At 42.8% G+C, this 25751-nt stretch overlaps 1 protein-coding gene across 2 annotated transcripts in view; it reads left to right on the top strand.

Moving 5' to 3' along the window:
* Positions 1-8899: 8899 nt before the first annotated feature.
* Positions 8900-25751, top strand: part of LOC140739172 (organic cation/carnitine transporter 2-like) — a 99564-nt gene continuing 82712 nt past the window's right edge. The window contains exon 1 of one of the 2 annotated variants that reach the window (XM_073067207.1): positions 8900-9777. In XM_073067207.1, the coding sequence (XP_072923308.1) occupies positions 9394-9777 (384 nt within the window). In that variant the 5' untranslated portion in view covers positions 8900-9393. The remainder of the gene's footprint in view (positions 9778-25751) is intronic. The other variant, XM_073067206.1, reaches the window with a different exon arrangement.

Below are 25751 nucleotides of genomic sequence, written 5' to 3'. Positions count from 1 at the left end.
TTGCTTCAGTGCAGAGGGTAGAGGGTAAAATAAATGCAGCAAAATACAGGGAAATCCTGGCCAAAAACCTCATGCAGTCTGCAAGAAAACTGAAATTTGGGAGATTTGTTTTCCAGCAAGACAATGACCCCAATGGCCAAGTCAGAGTACAGAACTCAATCCGATTGAGAATTTGTAGCTGGACTTGAAAAGGTCTGTTCATTCATGATCTCCATGCAATCTTACAGAGCTTGAACAGTTTTGTAAAGAACAATGGAGAAAATTTGCAGTGTCCAGATACGCAAAAGCTGATAGAGACCTATCAACACAGATTCAAGGCTGTAATTGCTGCCAAAGGTGCATCTACTAAATACTGACTTCAAGGGGATGTGTGATTATGCAATCACTTATTACTTATATAAAGTAATTATATTCATAATTACTTTAGATTATTTTATAAAGATCTGTTTTCACTTTGACACGAAAGAGTCTTTTTCTGTTGATCAGTGTCAAAGATGGCCAAATTAAATCCACTGTGATTCAATATTGTAAAACAATAAAACATAAAAACTTCCAAGATGGATGAATACTTTTTATAGACACTGTACATAAATACTTGGCCTCCTCAGCTGCCTGTGGCAATGAATATCACAGATTCACCACTCTCTGACTGAAGAAATTCCTCCTCATCTCTGTTCTAAAAGGGAGCCTCTCTGTTCTGAGGCTGTGTCCTCTGATCTTAGACTCCCCTATCACCGGAAACATCCTCTCCACATCCATTGTATTGAGGCCTTTCAACATTTGATAGGTTTCAATGCGACCCCTCTTCATTCTTCTGAAATCCAGGAAGTACAGGTGTTTCATATGACAAGCCCCTCAATCCTGCTTTGTACCCTCTCCAATGATGTTGCATCCTTTCTTGGATAAGGGGCCCAAAACTGTTCACAATTCTCCAAGTGTGGCCTTACTAGTACTTCATAAACTTTCAGCATTACATCCTTGCTTTTTATATTATAGTCCTCTTGAAATGAATGCTTACAATTACACTTGCCTTCCTCAGTACTGACTTAACCTGCAAGTTAACCTTTAGGGAATCCTTCACTATATTCCTTTGCACTTTAGATTTTTGAGTTTTCTCTCCATTTTGAAAATAGTCTACTCTTTTATTTCTTCTACTAAACTGCATGGCCATACACTAAACACGAGGAAATCTGCAGATGCTGGAAATTCAAACAACACACACAAAATGCTGGTGGAACACAGAAGGCCAGGCAGCATCTATAAGGAGAAGCACTGTCGACGTTTCGGGCCGAGATCCTTCGTCAGGACTAACCGAAAGGAAAGATAGTAAGAGATTTGAGAGTAGTGGGGGGGGGGGGGAATGTGAAATGATAGGAGAAGACCGGAGGGGGTGGGATGAAGCTAAGAGCTGGAAAGGTGATTGGCGAAAGTGATACAGAGCTGGAGAAGGGAAAGGATCATGGGACGGGAGGCCTTGGGCGAAAATAAGGGGGAGGGGAGAGCACCAGAGGGAGATGGAGAGCAGGCAGGGTGATGGGCAGAGAGAGAGAGAGAAAAGAAACAAACAACTAAATATGTCAGGGATGGGGTAAGAAGGGGAGGATGGGCATTAACAGAAGTTAGAGAAGTCAATGTTCATGCCATCAGGTTGGAGGCTACCCAGCCAGTATATAAGGTGTTGTTCCTCCAACCTGAGTGTGGCTTCATCTTGACAGTAGAGGAGACCATGGATAGACATATCAGAATGGGAATGGGACGTGGAATTAAAATGTGTGGCCACTGGGAGATCCTGCTTTCTCTGGTGGACCGAGCGTAGGTGTTCAGCGAAATGGTCTTCCAGTCTGTGTCGGGTCTCACCAATACATAAAAGGCCACACCGGGAGCACCGGACGCAGTATACCACACCAACCGACTCACAGGTGAAGTGTCGCCTCACCTGGAAGGACTATCTGGGGCCCTGAATGGTGGTGAGGGAGGAAGTGTAAGGGCAGGTATAGCACTTGTTCCGCTTACAAGGGTAAATGCCGGGGGGAGATCGGTGGGAAGAGATGGGGGGGACGAGTGGACAAGGGAGTCATGTAGGGAGCGATCCCTGTGGAAAGCAGAAGGGGGGGGGGAAGATGTGCTTGGTAGTGGGGTCCCATTGGAGTTGGCAGAAGTTACAGAGTATTATACGTTGGACCTGGAGGCTGGTGGGGTGGTAGGTGAGGACAAGGGGAACCCTATCCCCAGTGGGGTGGTGGGCGGATGGGGTGAGGGCAGGTGTGCGGGAAATGGGAGAGATGCGTTTGAGAGCAGAGTTGATGGTGGAAGAAGGGAAGCCCCTTTGTTTAAAAAAGGAAGACGTCTCCTTCGTCCTGGAATGAAAAGCCTCATCCTGAGAGCAGATGTGGCGGAGACGAAGAATTGTGAGAAGGGGATAGCATTTTTGCAAGAGACAGGTTGGGAAGAAGAATAGTCCAGGTAGCTGTGAGATTCTGTTGGCTTATAGTAGATATCAGTAGATAAGCCGTCTCCAGAGATGGAGACAGAAAGATCAAGAAATATCTCAAAGTTCTTCGCTTCTTTTTGGATTCCAGACCTAACCAATTCCCCTCTACCACCACTCTCCTCCATCTAGCAGAATTAGTTCTTACTCTCAATAATTTCTCCTTTGGCTCCTCCCACTTCCTCCAAACCAAGGGTGTAGCCATGGACACCCACATGGGTCCCAGTTCTGCCTGCCTTTTTGTTGGCTTTGTGGAACAGTCCATGTTCCAACTCTATATGGGTATCCGTCCCCCTCTTTTCCTTCGCTACATCGACAACTGCATTGGCGCTGCTTCCTGCACACATGCTGAGCTCGTCAACTTCATTAACTTTGCCTCCAACTTTCACCCAGCCCTCAAATTTACCTGGTCCATTTCCGACACCACCCTCCCCTTTCTTGATCTTTCTGTCTCCATCTCTGGTAGATGCTGCCTGGCCTGCTGTGTTCCACCAGCATTTTGTGTATGTTGTGGCCATACACTAAGCTGCAATGTATTTCATCTACCACTTCTTTGCCCATTCTCCTGATCTGTCTAGGTCCTTCTGTAGACTCTCCACTTCTTCAAAACTACCTGCCCCTCCACTTTTCTTTGTATCATCCATAATCAATTCTGTATTCAAAGTCATTGACATATAGAAAATATCTCCCAACACAGACCCCTGTGGAATACTACTGGTCACTGGCAGCCAAACAGAAAAGGCTACCTTTATTCCCACTCTTTGCCTGTCAACCAATCTTTCATTCTTGCTAGTATCTTTCTAGTAATACCATGAGCACTTAACTTATTCAGCAGCCTTTGGTGTGGCACTTTGTCAAAGGTCTGCTGAAATCCAAGTACACAACATCCACCAATTTTCCTTTGTCTATCCTGCTTGCCATTTCTTCAAAGAATTACAACAGATTTGTCAGGCAAGATTTTCCCTTGGGGAAACTATGCTGACTACAACCTATTTTATCAGGTACCTCCAAGAACTTGAGACCTCATCCTTAGTAATCAACTCCAACATCTTCCCAACAATTGACTTCAGATAAATAAGCCTATAGTTTCTTTTCTTCTCCTTCTCTCCCTTCTTGGAATGATTTTTTTCAATTTTTCCCATCTTCTGGAACAATTCCAGAATCTAGTGATTCTTGAAAGATCAGTACTAGTGCCACCACAATGTCCACAGCCACCTCTTTCCAAACCTCTGGTCCTGGTGATTTATCTGCCTTTTCAATTTCCCAAGAATCTTTGCCCTAGTAATGGCAACTTCACACACTTCTAACCCCTAACACTCTGGAGTTTCCACCATACAGCTAGTGTCTTCCACAGTGAAGAATGATGCAAAATACGTATTCAGTTCATCTGACATTTCCTTGTCCCCCATTTCTAGCTCTCCAGCATAACTTTACAGTGGTCTGATATCCATTCTCACTTCTCTTTTATACTTTATATATCTGAAGAAACTTTTGGTGTCCGTTTAAATACTATTGGATAGTTTACCTTCATATTTCATATTCTCCTTCTTAAAGCTTCCCAATCCCCTGACTTCACACAAAATTTTGCTCTATTATACTCCCTCTCTTTAGCTTTTATGTTGGCTTTGACTTCTCTTGTTAGCCTCTATGCTGCCTTTAGAAAACTTCTTCATCTGTGGGATGTATATATCCAGAAATTTCACCCATTGCTTCACTGCCTTCATCCCTGCCAATGTTATTTTCCATTAAATTTTAACAAGATCTTCCCTCACACCTCTTACTCAACTGTAATACTGATACTTGTGACTTTAGCTCCTCCTTCTCAAATTGCAGAATGAATTCTATTATACTATGATTACTTCCCCCAGTTCATTTATCTTAAATTCTCTAATTCACTCCAGTTCATTACACAATATCCAATTAGAATAGCTGATTCCCTAGTTCGCTCAACCATGAAGTGCTCAGAAATGCCATCTCTAAGATATTCTAGAAATTCCCCCTCTTGGATTCCAGCACCAACTTGACTTTTTCCAATCTATCTTCATAATTACTGTAACATTTCCCTTATAACAGGCATTCTCTATCTCTCATTGTAATTTGTAGACCACAGCCTTATTAGTTTGGGGGTCTTCATCACTGTAACTCCCATTAGGGTCTTTTTACCCTTGCCATTCCTTAGCTCTACACGCAATGATTCAGCACCTACTGACCATATGTCACCTCTTTCTAACGATTTGCTTTCTTTTTTTTACCACAGTCACGCTACCCCTCTGCCTACCTGCCTGTCCTTTTGATACAAGGTGTATCCTTGGATGTAAAGCTCCCAGCTGTAAAACTTCTTTCAGCCATGATTCAATGATACCCACAGCATCATACATGCCAGTCTGTAACTCTGTTTGGAATGCCCATGATGGAGCTGACTGGTTTTACAACTCTCTATAGCTTACTTCAGTCCTGTGCAGTGGCCCCACATCTCCCCCCTACCCCCAGGCAGTGATGTAGCCAGTTTGAATGCAGTCCGTGGTAGATCTGTAAAAAAATTTGAGTGTTTTAGGCGACATACCAAATCTCCTCAAACTCGTAATGAATTATAGCCACTGTCTTGCTTCTTTATATCTCAATCAATATGTTACAACCAGGTTAGGTCTCAGAAATATTGATACCCTGCAACTTGAAATTGCTCACTCTCTCCACTTCTGATTCTTGTATGGGGACTGGTGTGTCCTCCCATGTCTTACTCTTTCTAAAGTCCACAATCTGACTGACTTTGAGAGCAAGGTTTTTGCTATAACACCACCCAACTAGCTGGTATATCTCGCTTCTGTATGCCCTCTTGTCACCTTCTGGGATTCTGCCATCAGTGGTTGTATTTTCAGCAAGTTTACAAATAGCATTTGATCTGTGCCTAGCCACACAGTCATGGATGTAGAGAAAGTAGAGCAATGGGCTAAGCACACATCCCTGAGCTGCTCAGGAGTTGATTTTTAGCAGGGGAGATGTTATTTCCAATCTGAACACGTTTTCACATTTTCAGAGCCTTACCAAGTACTCTATCAGGGCCTGGCACCTTGTGAGGGATCACCCTCTTGAAAGACAGCCTGATGTTGGTCTCTGAGATGGAGATAACAGGGTTACCAGGTGCTGCAGGGATCCTTCTAGCTGTAGTTTTATTCTCCTTTTCAAAGCGAGCATCAAAGGTAGTGAGCTCGTCTGGGAATGAACTATCACTGCCATTCAGGATGTTGGCTTTTGTTTTGTATGAAATAATGGCCTACAAAATATGTCAGAGTTGAAGTGCTTTCGATGTTGCCTCCAACCTTGCTTGGAGTTGCCCCTTAGCCCTTGAAGTAGCCCTCCCTAAGTCATACCTGGTTTTCTCGTACAGATCTGGGTCACCAGACTTGAATGCCACAGATTTAGTCCTCAGCAGACTACGAACCTCCTAGTTCATCCATGGATTTTGACTTGTATACGTGCAGTAAGTTCTCATAGGCATACACTCATCCGCAAAGATTTATATGAAGTTGGTGACAGCTGTGGCGTACTCATTCAGGTTCAAAGATGAATCCCTGAATACAGTCCAGTCCACCAATTCAAAGCAGTCCTGTAAGTGCTCCTGAGATTCGCTTGTCCAAACCTTCTCAGTCCTCACTACTGGTGCTGCATTCTCTGTCTCTGCCTATACTCAGGGAGGTGATCAGACTTCCAAAGTGCGGGCTTGCAGTGTAGTAAGCGATGGTAGTGTAGCAGTGGTCCAGTGTGTGGGCCCCTCCGGTATTATAAGTGATTTGTTACCCAGAAATAATAAAATGAATAAACAAAAAGACAAAAATATTGTAAAGATCATGTTTAAGTCTTCTACATAAACATCCTAAGGCCTTGACATTGTTCCAAATGAATGATGCAGGCACAACTCCTATTAGCAGAGGCTTAGTACAGTTCTTGAGAAAGTGTTTTTGTGCTTTTATCTGCTTTGAGATTAATGACTCTATTTACAAGAAGAGTTTCCTTTACACTGTGATATCCACATTTCAAACAAGCACCACAACCTTCAAAAGCTTCAGAATTTGCACCTCCAGAACTTTTATTTCTTCATCGTATCAAATCTGTGACCTTAGATCGTAATTCTTTTCATTATTGTGTCTTCCAGTTTACCATTCAGACATACTATAATCAGGATGAGGTTCAGAATCAGAGTCAGGTTTTATATCACCAGCATGTGTCATGAAATTTGTTAAAATTAAATAATGCCATTATTTATTTTATTAATTTAGTTGCTATGTCTACCTATTTCAGTCGGGACACAGTACATCAATGTTCAAAAGTTCAAAATAAACTTTATTACCAGTGTACATATATGTCACCACAAACAACCCTGGATTCTTCTTCCTGCTCAGCAAATCTATAGAACAGTAACTGTTAAATAGGATGAATGAACAACAAAACTGTGTAAATGCAAATATAAATGCATTGCAATATATTAGGAATATGAAATAACAAGTAACAGAGACCATCGGTTGTGGGAATTACAAAGTCATGGTCCGGTCCGTGAAATCTGTATTCCGGTTCACGGTCTGGTCTGTGGACTCCGGACTCCGGGTCTTCTGGCTGTCCCTTGATTCAGTTGGGTTTAATCCTAGGCACCTTATGCTCATCTTGGGGCTTGGAATAGAAGTGGCCCTGGATTCAAGTGCAGGTGCTGGTTCGTCTTGTCAGTATCCCCTTGGAGCAACCTGCCAGTGGAAGGCTAGAGCAACCATTCATGATCTCTGGGCCTGGTTGGAGGACCACCGCTTCATGGAAACTTGTTGTCTCTAGTCGGAGCAGTCATCGGGATATGGATTTGGCCATTTCCAGGGCCAGCTGAGTGGCCATCTGGGTAAGCCAGGCCATCTTTGCCGTTACCCTGAGGCAGGACTGTTCTCTTCCCCTCCCCATCTGAATCCCTGACAGTACCTCGGCAGTCATCCCGGCCCTGCATCCAAGGAAAGGGCCGGGCCCTGTGCTCTGACAAGGAGTACCTCATCCTGCCCAGGAAAGCCTCGAAGAACCCAAGCCTCATCACGTGCTCGCCTAGTTCCGGGGTGCGAGCCCAAGTCAAGATCCAGGTTCTGGGCCCTTGTCCAGTCGCGGGCTCGGAGTCCAAGCCCAGGCTCCTAGTCCTGGTCCCGCTTTCCTAGCCCAAATCTGTGTTCCTGTCCCAGATCCTAGTCTGTGTCCAGTCCCGTTCCCAGTACTTCAGTGTCTGCGTCTTGCATTTGGGTCTGCCATCAACACCCACCTTATGACAAACAAAAATAGAATGAGTGTTGTTATCCCCTTTTGATCAGGAGCTTGATGGTTGAGAGGTAGTAACTGTTCTTGAATTTGGGAGTGTGAGTCCTGAGGCTCTTCTACCTCCTACCTGATGGCAGCAGGAAAATAGAGCATGGCCTGGGTGGTGAGGATCTTTGATCATGGACGTGTCCTCCCGATGTCTGTTAACCAGCTGATTATTTACACCATGGCAGAATGATTTAGACTTACTTCATTTGCAAATTCCAAAATGTTACTCAGATTCAGATTTATTTATCACCTGTATTTCAAAATATACAGTGAAATGTCTTGTTAATAACCAACACACCCAGCAGGTGCTGGAAACAGCCCGAGGTGTCCAACACGTGCCACGTAGACAATTCATGACAGAGCAACAGCGAAACAAGTCCCATTCCTTCCTCCCTAACGCACACACGTATACAACCCTCAAACCCCAGGAGAGGCCATCTTTAGCTTCCAGCCTCCACCAGACGTGGGTTCGCAGACACCGGGCCTCGATTTCCCCAGCGGACCCACATAGATTTGCGGGCTAAGGGCTCAGGCTGAACTACGATCCACAATGTTTCTACATAACTGAGTTTGCACTGCAGTTAATTCTGTATTTAATGATGGTATTGATTACCCTAGGCCAGGGGTGTCAAACTCATTTTAGGTCACGGGCCGGATTGAGCAAAATACAGCTTCATGCGGGCCGGATCAGTCGGACGCGTGCGAACGCAGCTTTCGTTGCCTCCGTTTTTTCAGCCTGCTCTCATGTGTCTCAGTCTCTGCTCTAACTACAAAGTGTTTCACTTTACAAATTCTGTTTCTTATGAAGAAGACTGCCGAATAAACACTAAAAACCCTGAAAACCTGGTACCTGAATAAACTCAGCATTAGCCATATCATACGCCATAGGCGCTTCGATTACTGGGGCCAGCTTTAATAGTAATTAGATATTATCTCGCGGGCCTTGAGTTTGACATATATGCCCTAGGCTGTCGATCGATTGGATTCCTGTCACTGAGCTGTAGCAAGATTTGATCTCGGGGAAACAGAACAGGTGTCAGAACCACGGATTCGGCGGCACAGAGGACGCGCTTGTGAATATGCACGTGTCAGCTATTTCATTGTGATAGTATTTAATTCCATTCATTCCGCCGTAGTATTTGTCGAGACTCGGACATAGCAATGCCTCGCTGCCTGCTCGCCATTTCGCCTTGCCTGAAACATTGGGCGAGTCCATTGACCCTGAAGACGAGCGCTATTCATTTTATTCTTAGTTGTTACTTTCAGCCGCAACGTAAGCTTCGTTTTCCATCTGAGTTAAACGGCCCTCTTTGACTAGCGTTTATTGTTTTCTTTTCCAGTTAACATTGTTCGCATTAAAGTCTGTGAACCTGCTTCAGTGTCTCTCACTCCGCACTTGGGCCGTATCCAAACCGGGTGACAACGGACTTCTGTTTGTAGTACACAAAACTATTTCCGGTAGTTACTGAAGCAAAGAGTTTAGTAAAACTACGGTTCTAGTATTACTGGTCCGCCCACTATCTGTCAACGTTCCAAGCTTCGGGAGGAAAGCCATTGTCTACGTTGTAGCTGTCGCTAACATGCGGGATTACGATGAAGTTACCGCTTTCTTGGGAGACTGGGGGCCACATCAGAAACTCCTCTTCGCCCTTCTGAGTCTCAGCGTCATTCCCAACGGTTTCACCGGATTAAGCATAATTTTCGTCGGAGATGTCGCAGAACATCGCTGCTTAATTCCCGAGAATCTCAACCTCAGCGAAGCATGGAGGAACATGACGATCCCTCTCCAGGGTCCCGAACAACAGCGCAGCAAGTGCACTCGGTACCGGCTGGACGTGATACTGAACCTTTCGCAGACATTCCCCGACCCAGATTTCCTCAACATGTCTGAGATCGAACAGGAACCGTGTCTGGATGGATGGGAGTACAGTAAGGAGCAGTACATCTCCACTATCGTCTCCGAGGTATGCGCTTGTGCCAGCAGCGGTTAGCCCAAGAATAATATGTAGAGTCTGTTATGATATGTTCAGATCTCTCAATACAACCCGGGTACTCCGATTTCTTCCCGCCTCCCAAAGGTTTAACTATAGGTGTCGGCATGCAATGTTGGCGCCGAAGGTTTGGCGACATTTGGCCCAGCTTAACCTTCGCTGATTTGATGAGACGTAAAGCATTTCACTGTAATTTTCGATGTGACAAATAAAGCAAATCTTAATCTGATTTCATTTAAACCCACACATAACGAAATAAGTTTTTAATTAAGGGTTAATAAAGTGAAATGTTGATTCTGTTTCTCTCCCCACAGATGAGGGACGTACTGAATACTTAGTTTTTTGGGGGGTTTCTATTTCCATCATCTGTCGTTTTGCTTTTAATCATCACGAAACATCTGCAATTCTTTCTCTTAGCCAGCGTTAGGCATGGCATAATCTATATTTCCCTTGTGTCTGGGAATGTCAGATATCCGATTTTGATGCATGACTCGGTTCGTTTTTCTGCACTAAGCCTTTCTCTACTCCTGCAAGCTGTGACTGAATATATTTAAATTTCTAGCTTTGAATTTGGTTTAAAATTGTGGGTGATTCGAAAACTTGGAGAAAAGCTTTACGTTTGACTACTTCATGTCTTTAAGAAAAAGACAACGCGTTTTCTGGCAATGTCTCAGATATTTTGACTAGGCTACTGCAATTACAATAACATTTGGTGCCACATGAACATAAGAAATGGGGTGGGGAGGAGGGTGGAATCGTTTCCCTGAGGTGCTCCATGTCTTAAGACTGGCTGTTCTTTCTCCATTCCATTTTCTGGAACCACTCCTCAATTCTCTCAAAGCTCATAAATCTATCATTCTCCGTTTTCCATGTGACTAAGCCTCTGCAGCCTTCCAGGTAATAAATTCCATAGCTTCACCTCCTCCCCCACCCTACTCCTGTCAGAAATCAGCTACTTCTTTTGAAACTTTGCAATGGTGCTCAGCTCCTCAGCCATGGAAACATCTTCTTTGCTTCTTGTGTGTCAAACATATATCAATGAAATTGCCCCTCATTCTTCTAAACCCCAGAGAATGCACTTATTGCTCAGTCTTTGATGCAGCACATGCCTGGAACTAGCCCTGTGAATCTCAGCTATATTCCTTCTACAGTACTTGCATCCTTTCTTAGCTAGTTGTCCAAAATTTCGTATTATTTTCCTGATGTTGTCTCACCAAGCGCTCACAAGTTCTGTCTACTAAGCACTTGCTGTATGTGCATTTTGACATAGAAACATAGAAAACCTACAGCACAATACAGGCTCTTTGGGCCACAATGCTGTGCCGAACATGTACATACTTTAGAAATTACCTAGGGTTACCCATAACCCGCTATTTTGCTAAGCTCCATGTACCTGTCCAGGAGTCTCTTAAAAGACCCTATTGTATCCACCGTCACAGGCAGCCTATCCCACAGACTCACCACTCTTGGCGTTTTTTTTTAAACTTACCCCTGACATCACCTCTGTATCAACTTCCAAGCAGCTTAAAATTGTGCTCTCTCGTGTTAGCCATTTCAGCCCTGGGAAAAAAGCTTCTGACTGACCACACAATCAATGCTTCTCATCACCTTCTACACCTCTGTCAGGTCAACTCTCATCCTCTGCCACTCCAAAGAGAGAAGGACGAGTTCACTCAACCTATTCTTCTAAATCTCCTCTGCCCCATTTCTATAGTTTCCACATCCTTCCTGTAGTGAGGTGACCAGAAATGAGCACAGTACTCCATGTGGGGTCTGACCAGGGTCCTATATAGCAGTAGCATTACATCTCGGCTATTAAACTCAATCCCACAGTTGATAAAGGCCAATGTACCATATGCCCTCTTAACCACATAGTGAACCTGCACAGCAGCTTTGAGTGTACTGTGGATGCAGACCCCAAGATCCCTCTGATCATCTACACTTGCAAGAGTCTTACCATTAATGCTATATTCTGCCATCATTTTTTACCTACCAAAATGAACCACCTCACACCTTTCCGGCTTGAAGTCCATCTGCCACTTCTCTGCAAAGTTTTGCATCCTATCAATGTCTCGCTGCAACCTCTGACAGCCCTCCACACAATCCACAACACCTCCAACCTTAGTGTCATCAGCAAACTGACTAACCCATCTCTCCACTTCCTCATCCAGGTCATTTATAAAAATCATGAAGAATAGGGGTCCCAGAGCAGATCCCCAAAGCACGCCACTGGTCACTGACCTCCATGCAGAATATCACCCGTCTACAACCACTCTTTGCCTTCTGTGGGCAAGCCAATTCTGGATTCACAAAGGACGGTCCCCTTGGATCCCATGACTCTACTTTCTCGATAAGCCTTGCATGGGGTACCTTATCAAATGCCTTGCTGAAATCCATATACACTACATCTACTGCTTTACCTTCATCAATATGCTTAGACCCATCCTCAAAAAATTAAATCAGGCTTGTAAGGCATGACCTGCCTTTGACAAAGTCATTCCCATCAACCTACAAACCACTGAAGTAAGACTCACTGGTCTATAATTTCCTGGGCTTTCTCTACTCCCTTTCTTGAATAAAGGAACAACAGCTGTAAACTTCCAATCTTCCGGATCCTCTCTCATCCCCATTTATGAGGCAAATATCATTGCCAGAGGCTCAGCAATCTCCTCCCTCGTCTCCCACTGTAGCCTGGGGTACATCTCATCAAGTCCCGGAGACTTATCCAACTTGATGCTTTCCAAAACCTCCAGCACATCCTCTTCCTTAATATTGACATGCTCAAGCTTTTCAATCTGCTGTAAGTCATCCCTACAATCACCAAGATGCTTTTCCATAGTGAATACTGAAGCAAAGTATTCATTAAGTACCTCCGCTATCTCCTCTGGTTCCATACACACTTTTGCACTGTCACATTTGATTGGTCCTTTTCTCTCATTATTTTATCCTCTTGCTCTTCACATACTTGTAGAATGCCTTGGGGTTTTCTTTAATCCTGCTCACCAAGGCCTTCTTATGGTCCCTTCTGGCTCTTCTAATTTCATTCTTCAGCTCCTTCCTGCTAGCCTTATACTCTTCTAGATCTTTATCATTACCTAGTTTTTTTGAACATTTCATAAGCTTTTCTTTTCTGCTTGACTAGATTTTCAATAGCTTTTGTATAACATATAACAATTACAGCACAGAAATAGGCCATCTCGGCCCTCCTAGTCCATGCCGAACACTTACTCTCACCTAGATCCACCTACCTGCACTCAGCCCATAACCCTCCATTCCTTTTCTGTCCATATACCTATCCAATTTTTTTTAAATGACAAAATCAAACCTGCCTCTACCACTTCTACTGGAAGCTCCTCTATACCATGCTTCTTGTATCCTACTATCCTTTCCCTGTCTCATTGGAACGTACAATGCAGAACGCCACTCAAATATCCCCTGAATATTTGCCACATTACTGCTATACATTTCCCTGAGAACATCTGTTCCCAATTTATGCTTCCAAGTTCCTGCCTGATACCTTTATATTTCCCTTTACAATTAAACACTTTCCTAACTTGTCTGTTCCTATCCCTCTCCAAAGCTATGGTAAAGGAGATAGAATTGTGATCACTATCTCTGAAATGCTTTCCCACTGAGAGACCTGACACCTGACCAGGTTAATTTCCCGATACCAGATCAAGTACAGCCTCTCCTCTTGTAGACTTATCTATATATTGTGTCAAGAAACCTTCCTGAACACATCTAACAAACTCCACCTCATCTAAACCCCTCACTCTAGGGAGATGCCAATCGATATTTGGGAAATTAAAATCTCCCACCACGACAACCCTGTTATTGTTACACCTTTTCAGAATCTGTCTCCCTGTCTGCTCCTCCATGTCCCTGTTACTATTGGGTAGTCTATAAAAAAACACCCAGTAGAGTTATTGACCCTTTCCTGCTTCTAACTTCCACCCAGAGAGACAATCCCTCCATGACTACCTCCTTTTCGGCAGCCGTGACACTATCTCTGATCTGCAATGCCACATCCCCACCTCTTTTGCCTCCCTCCCTGTTTTTTTTCTGAAACATCTATTGCCCGACACTCTAAGTAACCATTGCTGCCACTGAGCCATCCAACTCTCTGTAATGGCCACAACATAATGGATCCAAGTACTGAACCACGCTCTAAGCTCATCTGCTTTGTTCATGATGCTTCTTGTATTAAAATAGACACATCGCAAACCATCAGTCTGAGCGTATCCCTTCTTTATCACCTGCCTGTCCTCCCTTTCACACTGTCTCCAAGCTTTTTCTATTTGTAAGCCAACTGCCCCTTCCTCTGTCTCTTCAGTTCGGTTTCCACCCCCCAGCATTTCTAGTTTAAATTCTCCCCGATAGCCTTAGCAAACCTTCCTCCCAGGATATTGGTTCCCCTCGGATTCAAGTGCAACCCATTCTTTTTGTACAGGTTCGCACCTGTCCCAAAAGAGGTCCCAATGATCCAGAAATCTGAATCCTTGCCCCCTGTTCCAATCCCTCAGACACACATTTATCATCCACCTCACTCTATTCTTATACTCACTGTCACATGGCACAGGCAGTAATCCTGCGATTACTACCTTTGAGGTCCTGTTTCCCAACTTCTTTCTTAACTCCCTGTAATCTATTTTCAGGACCTCTTCTGTTTTTCTACCTATGCCATTAGTACCACGACCTCTGGCTATTCACCTTCCCACTTCAGGATATCGTGGACATGATCAGAAACATCCATCCCTGGTCAAAATTTCTGTTATTGTGAATACTTGAGTAGAAGATGAACTGATCTCCAAAAGTCATAAAGTTAAAGATGAAACATTCTTTTCAACATTTTAAGCAAGATTAGTGTATTATGTTTGTTTTGTACAATTTTAGAGTGGAAAAAAGGAAAGGAGCACCATGCAAAAGTTTGGGCACCCCGAGAGATTTGAGCTCTCAGATAACTTTACCAAGGTCTCAGACTTTAATTAGCTTGTTAGGGCTATGGCTTGTTCATAGTCATTGTTAGGAAAGGCCAGGTGATGCAAATTTCAAAGCTTTAAAAATACCCTGACTCCTCAAACCTTGTCCCAACAATCAGCAGCCATGGGCTCCTCTAAGCCGCTGCCTAGCACTCTGAAAATTAAAATAAATGATGCCCACTGTGGCAGCTGCAATTACCAGCCACAACATCAACCGGGCATATTAAAGTGTCCTATAGCCAACCATGCTGCTGATAATCTGGTAAAGGACTGAGCTTCTTCTTCTTCTTCTTCTTCTTCTTCTTCTATTTCTGGCAGTTTAGATGCATCTAGCACATTACTGCCTCCGCAGGATGTACAATTAATTACAGAATTTCAAGAAACTCCAATTTCTCAAATATAAACTAGTTGCATGTAGAAACAGAATAATAAGCTTTTCAATCAGATGGTGGTTCTCTTGGTGGCCAAACAAAGATTTAATAGAAAAACAAAATACGTTTAAGTCAAACAGCCTCTTGAACAATATTCTTCTTTCAATTTTATATTGATTACAACTCAGCAAAACATGCTGAACTGTCTCTGGACTACCACAGTCACATAATCCAGTTGGATGTTTTCCTATTATCTTTGAGTAATAATTTAGCCCACAATGCCCCAACCTAAGTCTTGTTAATTTCACCATATCTCTATGATTTAAAAAGTAACAGTCTCAGACCTTTTTAACTAGAGGGTGACTAGAAAAGAAGTGCCTTCCCTTTAATTCATTTTTCCAATCCTCTTGCCATTTCTTCTCTATGCCTTTTTTTATCCTACATCTCAATTCTGCTCTGCCTAGGGGTATTCTTTCTTTTGTAATTTATTTTTTTTATTGAAGTTCATCATCAAACAAACATTTCCATAAGATGTATTTCAGACATTGTACATATATATCATATAATCATATATATCACAAATCTCCACAAAGTATTTATCTGAGGTATACACTTATAGAAAAGAGTGGAAAGAAAAAAACAAGCAAAAGGAAAGAACTATGTACTTTTTTTACAACAGATTCATTGATTTGTGAGAATAAAATCAGGCCTATGAGGCATTATGTAGTTAAACCATTTTTCTCAGTATGAATCAAATTGTTCCAGCTTATGATTAACAGATGCTGTTATCTTCTCCATTTTGTAAATGTCCATTGTAATTTCCATCCATATATTTAATGTTGGGCTCTCCTGTGATAACCATTTCCTAGTAAGAGTCTTTTTACCAGCCACCAACAGTATATTCATTAAATATTTATCTCTTTTCAACCATTCTTGAGATATATATCCAAAATATATGGTCTTACTCTCTAAAGGTATTTCACATTTAAAGATGTCTTGTAGTGCTTTGTGTATCCCCCTCCAATAGTCTTTGATAACAGGGCAGTCCCAAAAAATATGATAATGATTTGCATTTTGTTTTCCACAATTTCTCCAGCAAACAGGGAGGTTACTATCATAATGGGATTTCTGAGAGGGTGTAATAAAATATCTTATCAAGTTTTTCCATCTGAACTCCCTCCATTTCTGTGAACTGGTACACTTCCATTGATATCTCCATGTTATTGTCCATTCTTCCTCAGATATAATTATCCCTCCTTCCTTCTCCCATTTTGTTTTAATGTATGAAGTCAAATGTGTTTTAAGATTTGACAACCCCTTATACATGCTTGAAATGATTCTACTACCATTATCTGAATTATATGCTTCTAAATAGCTCTATCAAGCATGTACTTGCCTTGGTTACATTTTTAAGCGTCTTATTAACATATTGTCGCATCTGTAAATACCGATAAAAATCTTGTTTTTCTAATAAGTGTTTCTCTTTAAGCATTTCAAAACTGAACAGTGTTCCTTCTTCTAATTCCTACTTGTCCACTCTGTAAGGAAGACTTTGCAATGCCATCCACAATTTCATTTCCCTCCACCCCAGCATCCCCAGGTATCCATGTAAATCTAACTTCACAACCCACCTTCCCTACTCTAAACAAAACTAAGAGAATCTCAATGTCAGGATGAGCTTTTGATTTAATCCCTTTCATAGCCTCTAAGGCAGCAGCAGAATCTGAACAGATGATAACCCTGCATGGTCGAGAGTCTTCTATCCACCATAAGGCCCAGAGGATTGCTAATAATTCTGTTGCAAAGACAGAAACACCATCTGAAACCCAGTGACCAATCTCAACTCCCAGTTGAGACACGTACATCCCAAATCCTGCCTTACTGCTCTCTGATTCCACTGAGCCATCAGTAAAAATCTTCAGATAAGATTCCCATTTATTATTTAAATATTCATTTACGATCGATGCTGTTGAATTTGCTCTGCTTCCTTGAAGCTGAAAAAGGAGAAATAGGTCTACTTCTGGTTCTGGCAAAAGCCAAAAAGTAATGGGTGGCAAGCAAATTTGGTCAGCTATGTCTTCCTCAATCAGTTTCAATTTCACAGCCCAGATATTAACCAAATCTAAAAATGGATATCTTTTAATTTTACTTTGGTGCTCTGACATCTCCTGCAAAAGACTGTGATTGAAGCCATTTAGTTTGCCCAATACTGCAGGCCCAACTTAACTCGTCTTAAACATAGAGGCGCTTCTCCCATCTCCACACATACTGCAGGGACTGATGTTGTTCTGAAAATTCCACAACAGAGTCTAAGATGTCAACAAAATTGAGAGAGTACAGAAGATTTACTAGAATGTTACCTGGGTTTCAGCACCTAAGTTACAGAGAAAGGTTGAACAAGTTGGGTCTTTATTCTTTGGAGCATAGAAAGTTGAGGGGGGACTTGATAGAGGTATTTAAAATTATGAGGGGGATAGATAGAGTTGACGTGGATAGGCTTTTTCCATTGAGAGTAAGGGAGATTCAAACAAGAGGACATGAGTTGAGAGTTAGGGGGCAAAAGTTTAGGGGTAACACGAGGGGGAAACTTCTTTATTCAGAGAGTGGTAGCTGTGTGGAATGAGCTTCCAGTAGAAGTGGTAGAGGCAGGTTTGATATTGTCATTTAAAGTAAAATTGTATAGGTATATAGACAGGAAAGGAATGGAGGGTTATGGGCTGAGTGCAGGTCGGTGGGACTAGGTGAGAGTAAGCGTTCAGCACGGACTAGAAGTGCCAAGATGGCCTGTTTCCGTGCTGTAATTGTTATATGGTTATATGGTTAAGTGCTTTGGACTGCACAGTGTCTAATTTTCAAGCACTGCCATAGCAGTGGAACCATAAGCAATACAACCATAATTACTGATCTAATTATAACTAGATATATTAATATATATTAGATATAGCTAGATATAGTTTCCCGCCCTGCTCCCCAATCACACCCAGCAATACCTCTCATAACATTTAAAACTTCCTCACACTTTCCAATTGTTTTATCTATATGATCTCTCCAAGTAAGTCTTTCATCAAACCAGACAGCTAAAAACTTGTATACCTTGGCTCTTTTCTAATGGAGCATCATATAGGCACAATTCACAATCAGGAATCTTTCTTCTAAAGCCAAAAATCATATATTTAGACTTGGAAGCAGAAATCCTGAAACCCCAATTGTTTGCCCAGTTTTCAACTGATCTTAAAGCCTTTTGTTCCTGCTTTAATATATACTTGACGTTTCTTCCTTGCAGCAGATTGCACCATCGTCTGCAAGCAACAATTTGCCAAATCCTGTCCCTCCCTGCTCAAAGATATTGTTTATCATGGCATTAAAAAGAACTGGAATAATGATAATTCCTTGAGGAGTACAATATCTATTTTAAATGACTTTGAGTTTGTTCCGCCTATTCTTACTTGAATTGTCCTTTCTTTAAGAAAATCTTTGATCCAACTAAACATTCTACCTCTAATTCCCACATCATAGAGTTTAATTAATAAACCATCCTTCCATAGTGAGTCATATGCTCTTTCAATATCTAGAAATACAGTTACCATTACTTCTCTATTTTGAAACGCATTTTTAATATCATGATCTAAAAGGGCAACAGATCCCATTGTTGATCTTCCAGTTCTAAAACCATTTTGATAGGCAGCAAAATGTCCTTATTTTCTAAAAAATAAATAAGTCTGTTGGCGACCATTCGTTCCATAGTTTTACAAATGTTACATACCCCGTAACTGGGTGTCTGACCAGCAGAGAAAGACCAATCCATTGGAGTCTGGTGGTACCAAACTAAAGGTGTTTATTAGTAAACTACACAATACAATATCAAAAATGCAAATATACATATAAAACAAGTTAGCAGTAATAAACCTAATAGTTTAGGAATAATAATAATCAATAATAAACAAGCTCTGTCGATGTCTAGGGGTAAATGAATTGTCATAGGAAAGTATAGAGTTCAGTTCATAAATGCTGAAGTAGTTATGGTTGTTGTATTGAAATCGTTGGAGAGAGAGAGCGAGCGAGCGAGATGTAACAGCAACAGTTGGGGCAGGCAAACCTTTTGTGGCTTTCTTAATCCATCGTATCGTTGTGGTCATTCAGCTATGACCCCTCTGTTCTTCAGACAGTCCATTCTTCTGTGGTGGACTCGTCACTCTGGCATGAGTGGACACACACACAAGTCCCTCACCGGTCCTGCTGTAACAGTGTGAGCTTTACTGACCGATCTCCTGGTTTGGTCTCCGAAGCCCCCACCTTTCTGTGGGTTCCCAACACTCAGTCAGTGTCCACTGGTGTGTCTGAAGGGTGTCTCTCCAGACCTGTCTTTTATCCCCACTCACGGGGTCTCAGCTATCCATCAACTCTGAATGACTGTCCATCAAATCAGGCCACTCCTGCTATCTCCTGAGGAATGTTAACGAGCAAAGTAAAGTCCTTGTAGTGGAAGGTAATTAATCCAGGAAGAGTCAAAATACAGTAAATCAACAGTCTCTCTCCCCCTCTTATCTGTAGCAGATGTTCTTGCCTGTGCTTTATCTCTCTCTCTCATGAGCAGCATAGCAACAGCAATAGTTCGTAGTTCTCAGGAGGGGGGGTTGGGAATGGTTAACTCTGCACCCCATTTCCATCAGGTCTCTCCATCACTCATAACACAAAGCACTGATGTTAAAGCTATAGGCCGATACGAACTAGACTAGACACGTCTTTACCTGGCTTTAAAACTGGAACTACCTCTGTATGCTTCCATTCTACTGATAATTTTCCTTCTTTCCACACTGAATTAAACAAAGCTAGCATTTCTATTAATACAGCATCATCTAAATGCTTAAGCGATTCATAACACAGTCCATCCCTACCAGGAGAAGTGTTTGAACCTGATTGGACAGCTTCCTGCAATTCCTGAGGGAGAAAAACAAATTCATAGAGCTGTTATCATTCAAGCTCCTGTCCAATTTTCAACTTTCCTTTAACATAATTTCCTTTCTCAAACCACCTGACTCTCCAGAACTGTAACGCTAGGAACACCTCCACAAACAGATCAGCCTTTTCCTTGTTGGTTACAGCTTCGATATCCTTCCGGCAAAGCTGGGATAGATGGTTTTCCAAATATCCCTGACATTCTGTGAATGATCATCCATAGCTGCTTTATAGGTGTCTCAGGGTCGGGGCCCAGGGTTCCACAAATTCTTCTTCAACTAACCCTCTTTGCACTTTTAATTACTCTCCTTGCTACTGCTCTTTCCTTTTTATACTCTATAACATTATCTAACACTGGGTACTTTCTTAATTTCCTGTAAGCTCTATTTCTGTTTCTTACTGCTATATCACAATTTTAATACCACCACGGAACTAATGTTCGAGCCTTAGGAACATTCTGTAGCGGAATAGTCAACTGAGCAACTTTATGAATTACAGAATAGAGGGATTCATTCCACTCAACTATGGAGCCCTCGCTATCAATCTCTTCTATTATATCCACAACTTTCTCCTGGTACTCATCCCACTGGGCCAATGAAAAATTATACCTAGTAGCCCGCTCCTCAACTTCTACTATCAAATTTCTAACAAATCTACATAATATAGAATAGTGATCACTTCCTAGTGTGTACATGTCCATAACATCCCATTCTCCAATCCTAGCTAACTTGGAGGAAGTGATTGATAAGTCTAAGTGTCTACAAGCATTCTTTACAATATTAAATCTTGTAGACCTTCCGTCGTTTAGAAGCACCATGTTGTATTTATCTTGAAGCTCCTCTACCACCGCTCCATTATTACCTTTACTTTCACTACCCCATATAGGATTATGGGCATTGAAATCTCCAACCCAGATTACTGGGGATCTTACTTTATTCATAATTCCATCAAAATCTGATAACATCATATTACATGGATTATAGAAGTTAATCAAAGTTGTTTGACCACTAGAGCTCCAAACCTCCACAACCACAATTTCAAGGTTAGATTTAAAATCACATCTTCTAAACTGAAGTCCTGTTTTTATGAAAGTTTCACACCCTCCACCAGATTTACTCATTCTGTCAGCTCTCAAACTATCATACCCAGGGATCACAAAATCTAAATGAGGCTTTAACCATGTCTCCTGTATACAGATAAAATCAGGCTTATCTTTAATAGTTCCAATAAACCTTTCAAATTCTTGACCATTTGCAATTAAACTTCTTACTAATTGGAATATTAAAAACATCCAAATACTAATTATCGGCCTCTTCATCCACATGAAGCTCCCCCAAACTCTCTGACCCCAACAACTGGGAAGTATTCAGTGATTGTTTGTCTGTCATATACTCATGTAATTTTTCCGGTAAAACCTGTTTCATATCAAGGGATCTCTCTGCAGCTCCAACAACTACTTTTATCATATCCAACCTCATGGTTGCAGTTTTAGCCCTGACCAGTACATCAACAGCAAACACCAAAAAAGACTCTTTATTCATCAACATGTCTGAAGGAACCATAGTTGGAGAACGTGGAATGTGCTGTCTCCCCATCATTCCAATCTTTTCTTTACTTATCCTTTCCTCTCTATCAACTTTCTTTTTTGCCTCAGCATATGATTTTTTTGTTGGTTACTAACAACCTGAATCTGCTTTGCCTTAATAAAATACTCACATCCTCTGAACGCCGCTATATGGTCCCCTCCACAGTTACTGCATTTCGGTGCAACTGCCTTACACACTTTAATATCATGATCCTCTCCACATTTCACATATTTTCTTTTACCTCGACACGAACCAGCAATGTGTCCAAATCTCTGGCAATTATAATAGCGCAAAGGAGGTCTAATATATTCTTTAACTTGATAAGACATGCTCCCAAGATAGACTCCAGTTGGAAGAACATCACCTGCAAAAACCAGTAGGACAGGAGAATTCCAATCACCTCATTTTCTCGATTTTAATCACTTGGCTTCAATCACTTGACCACCTTTAATATTGTCCAAAATTTCCTTTTCAGTTTTGCTAGACCAAATACCATACATTACCCCCTAACTCCCTTCCTTTCTTTTGGAGTAATACACTCCACTTTCACAACCAATTTTCCCACCGTTTTAGCACTGTTATATTGGTCAACATCTTTGCAACAAACTTTCAGCGATCCATTATACAAAATCTTGGCCTGGAATCCTTTACCTTTTTGGTTCTCTAATGCTGCTGCCACTTTCAAAGGATTAAGGGCTCTAAATCCTCCTTCCCCTTCCTTCTACCTTTAATTTTATACAGAAATACAAATTCCTCCGAGTCACCCAATTTCCTCAATTTGTTGTCCCCTATTACATCAGGTCTTTCACTTGCTGCACCTCCTTTTTGGCTATCCTTACTTCTGGAGTATTCCAGTCTTCCACATTCCTCCTTCAATCTCAACCCTCCCTCCCCCCCTTAGCAGCCATAGGCTACAAACTAACCCTTTCAAACTACTAGGCTGAATAAAGCGGAAGAAAATACATTAATAAAATACTTAAAATTAAACAAACTGGCCAACCAAAATTGAATTTAATTTCAGTTTATTGTCATTTAGAAACCACAAATGCAATGCAGTTAAAACATGAGGCAACGTTCCTCCAGAATGATATCACAAAAGCACACAACAAAACAGACTACACCAGAAAATCCACATAACGTTTGGCAATCCCCAATCCAGAGTCCGGAGAGGCTGCTGCGTATTAATATTGCGCTACCATCTTAGCGCATTCCCCGGAAAGGAGCACCAAACCGACCAGACAAAACAAGACTACCCAGGCACACCAAGTCAGGAGACCAACTCTACCACCCAACAAACCAAACATACAAGACCTACACAAAACCACATAGCTACATATAGTTATAGTTAACATTTAGTTACCATAGTGCAGACAATACCAAAAGTAAGGGAAACCACCACTGATCAAACATTTTAAAAAAACAGCCCTCCAGCCAACGACTGAGCTGTTGCATTACACCAGCCTAAGTAGATGAGGCGGGATAATGGGATTGTGCCATTCTGCTACAGCCAAAGGGGTATTCTCTGGAGTTGCTTCTTATTTTTGTTTGACGGCAGTTGGCGCCCAGCTTAATGGTGCATTACTGCCACCTTCTTCTCCGGAGAGTGGATCAGAGGACAGACTCACACTGAAAATCCACACACACACACACACACACACACACACACACACACACACACACACACACACACACACACACACACACACACACACACACACACACACACACACACACACACACACACACACACACACACACACACACACACACGTACTTCTTTGGCCATCCTAGTACCCTATTCCCGCTTATCCATCATATCCTATAAAAAACCCCTGTATCCCTTAAGAAAGCTAAAAGTACCCTGACCTTGTGCTCTCTCACCCATGCCCAATAACCCTTTTAATGTGAATTCCTGCACCTCCAATTCCCTTAGTTTAACTCTCATCATCTCTCTCTGTATCCCATACTTCCTGCAACTCAGAATTACATGTTCTCCCGACTCCTCTTCCTGACATTCCTCACACAAACCTGCCTGGTGTTTCCCTATCATTTTCAATGTTTTGTTTAGTGCATAGTGCCCCAGCCTTAACCTAGTCCACACAGTTTCCTCTCTTCTGGATCCACTGCCTACCCTAGTACCTGTAACACTCTTTTGTATTTGATATAAATGCCTCCCTCTCCCCTCTCTGTCCCATCTTTCTTGCCACATTTGGACAATTCTTTCCCAGTGATGCACCATCAATAACTCACTCTGAGACGTAAAGGCGAGATATTGGCTTTTATTGACTGGAAGAAGGAACAAACAGTGGTTGACCACCATACGACATCCTGGAGACTGAGAGTCCGGGCTCAGACCTCAATCGCCTTTATACTGGGGTCTGTGGGAGGAGCCACAGGAGCAGTCATCAGGGGGCGTGTCCAGACAGGTATATGTAGTTCACCACATTCACCCCCCCCCTTTGTTTTAAAAGAGAGTCCCCATGTGGCGAAGTTTCTTACAGGTTAAGTCTATCAGGTGGTCGAATCTGTCACTGCGATCTACGTAGCACCGGCTGTGATTGCACAGGTGCCGGTGGTGCTTGCACCGGAGACAGAGGTTGTGCTGGTTCTGGCCTAACTGGAGGTGTCAGCCCACTAGGCGTCAGTGATCCCTCACGCATGTATATACATGATCCCTCACGCCTGGTATATACGCATACGAAACGCCCGGTATATGAGTGTCGTGAGGAGTCTGTGTAGGGCTTGGTGTGCGCGGTGTCACCTCGGGTACAGGGTTCTTAGTTACCGGGGAGTGTTCGGGGTAGTGGTCTGCTGCTCCTGCGGGCGCCAGGTCGCGGACGGAGACCGTGTCCTCCTGCCCGTCAGGCAACACCACGTAGGCATACTGGGGGTTCGCATGTAGAAGGTGAACCCTCTCGACCAGCGGGGAGTATTTATTGCTCCTCACATGTTTCTGGAGCAGCACTGGCCCTGGGGATGTCAGCCAAGCTGGTAGGGTGGTCCCAGTGGCAGACTTCCTGGGAAAAGAAAATAGGCGCTTGTGAGGGGTGGCATTGGTGGACGTACATAACAGTGAGCGGATAGAGTGGAGTGCCTCAGGGAGGACCTCCTGCCATCGAGAGACCGGCAACCCTTTTGACTTAAGGGCTAAAAGTGTGGCCTTCCACACTGTGGCATTCTCCCTCTCCACCTGTCCATTTCCCTGGGGATTATAACTCGTGGTCCGACTAGTAGCCCCTGTTACGTTCCCAGTAACCGGGTGACTTACCAGCAAAGATAGAGAGGTCCGCTGAAGCCTGATGATACTATTTTCAAATGTTTTATTTTTAAAGGGGCACAAACGTATGGTTAATACAAAACATTCAGATCATATACATCGTCAAAACTCAATCTAAAGCACAGGTATAGTAATAATCAATCAAAAATAAGCTCTATCGTTGTCTAGGGGATACTGAGTCCAATGGAATATAAGAGTCACTCAAAGTCTGCAGGCTTCCCCGTTTCGGGAACCGCTGGCATTTCACGTGTTGGAGAGAGAGAGAAGGAACACTTGCCCGTTGTCTTTGCGAAGCAAATCCCTGTTGTTAGTTAAAACGGTTTTTCCTTTTGGTTCCAGCCACAGACTCCCGATCCGGAATCTAATGCACGTGGCTTCCTTCAGAATGGCTTCCCGCTCCGACGGGAAGCGCTATCGTGTCTTCTTCATGTGTCTCCTTGGTGCGTCTGAGGCCCCGCCTCGGCAGCCCCCCTTTTATCTGGACTGGCAGGGATGTAGATGTCAATCAGGGTGGGGGTGAGGCAATCTTTCCCCCATCACCCAGCCCACATTGCCCTGAGGGTTTGCACGTAGTCCAGTCCCTTATTCTCCCAAGACAATGGCTATGTCCAAGGCTTTTGTCTGGCTGAGCGGCCAGCCCACATTCCAAACCATAAGGCTTCTCTCTCTCTCTTGCGATTCTCACAAAGGAGGGGGCTGGGGTCATGACACCCCTAGCTAGCAGGTACCGGTGCAGCTTGTCACTCATAAAGGAGGACCCTGTATCACTGTGGATATA

The sequence above is a fragment of the Hemitrygon akajei genome, chromosome 15 (genome assembly GCF_048418815.1).
Source record: "Hemitrygon akajei chromosome 15, sHemAka1.3, whole genome shotgun sequence".
NCBI classification, from domain to species: domain Eukaryota; kingdom Metazoa; phylum Chordata; class Chondrichthyes; order Myliobatiformes; family Dasyatidae; genus Hemitrygon; species Hemitrygon akajei.
Note: the sequence above shows the minus strand (reverse complement) of the source record. Positions and strands in the feature narration are given on the sequence as shown.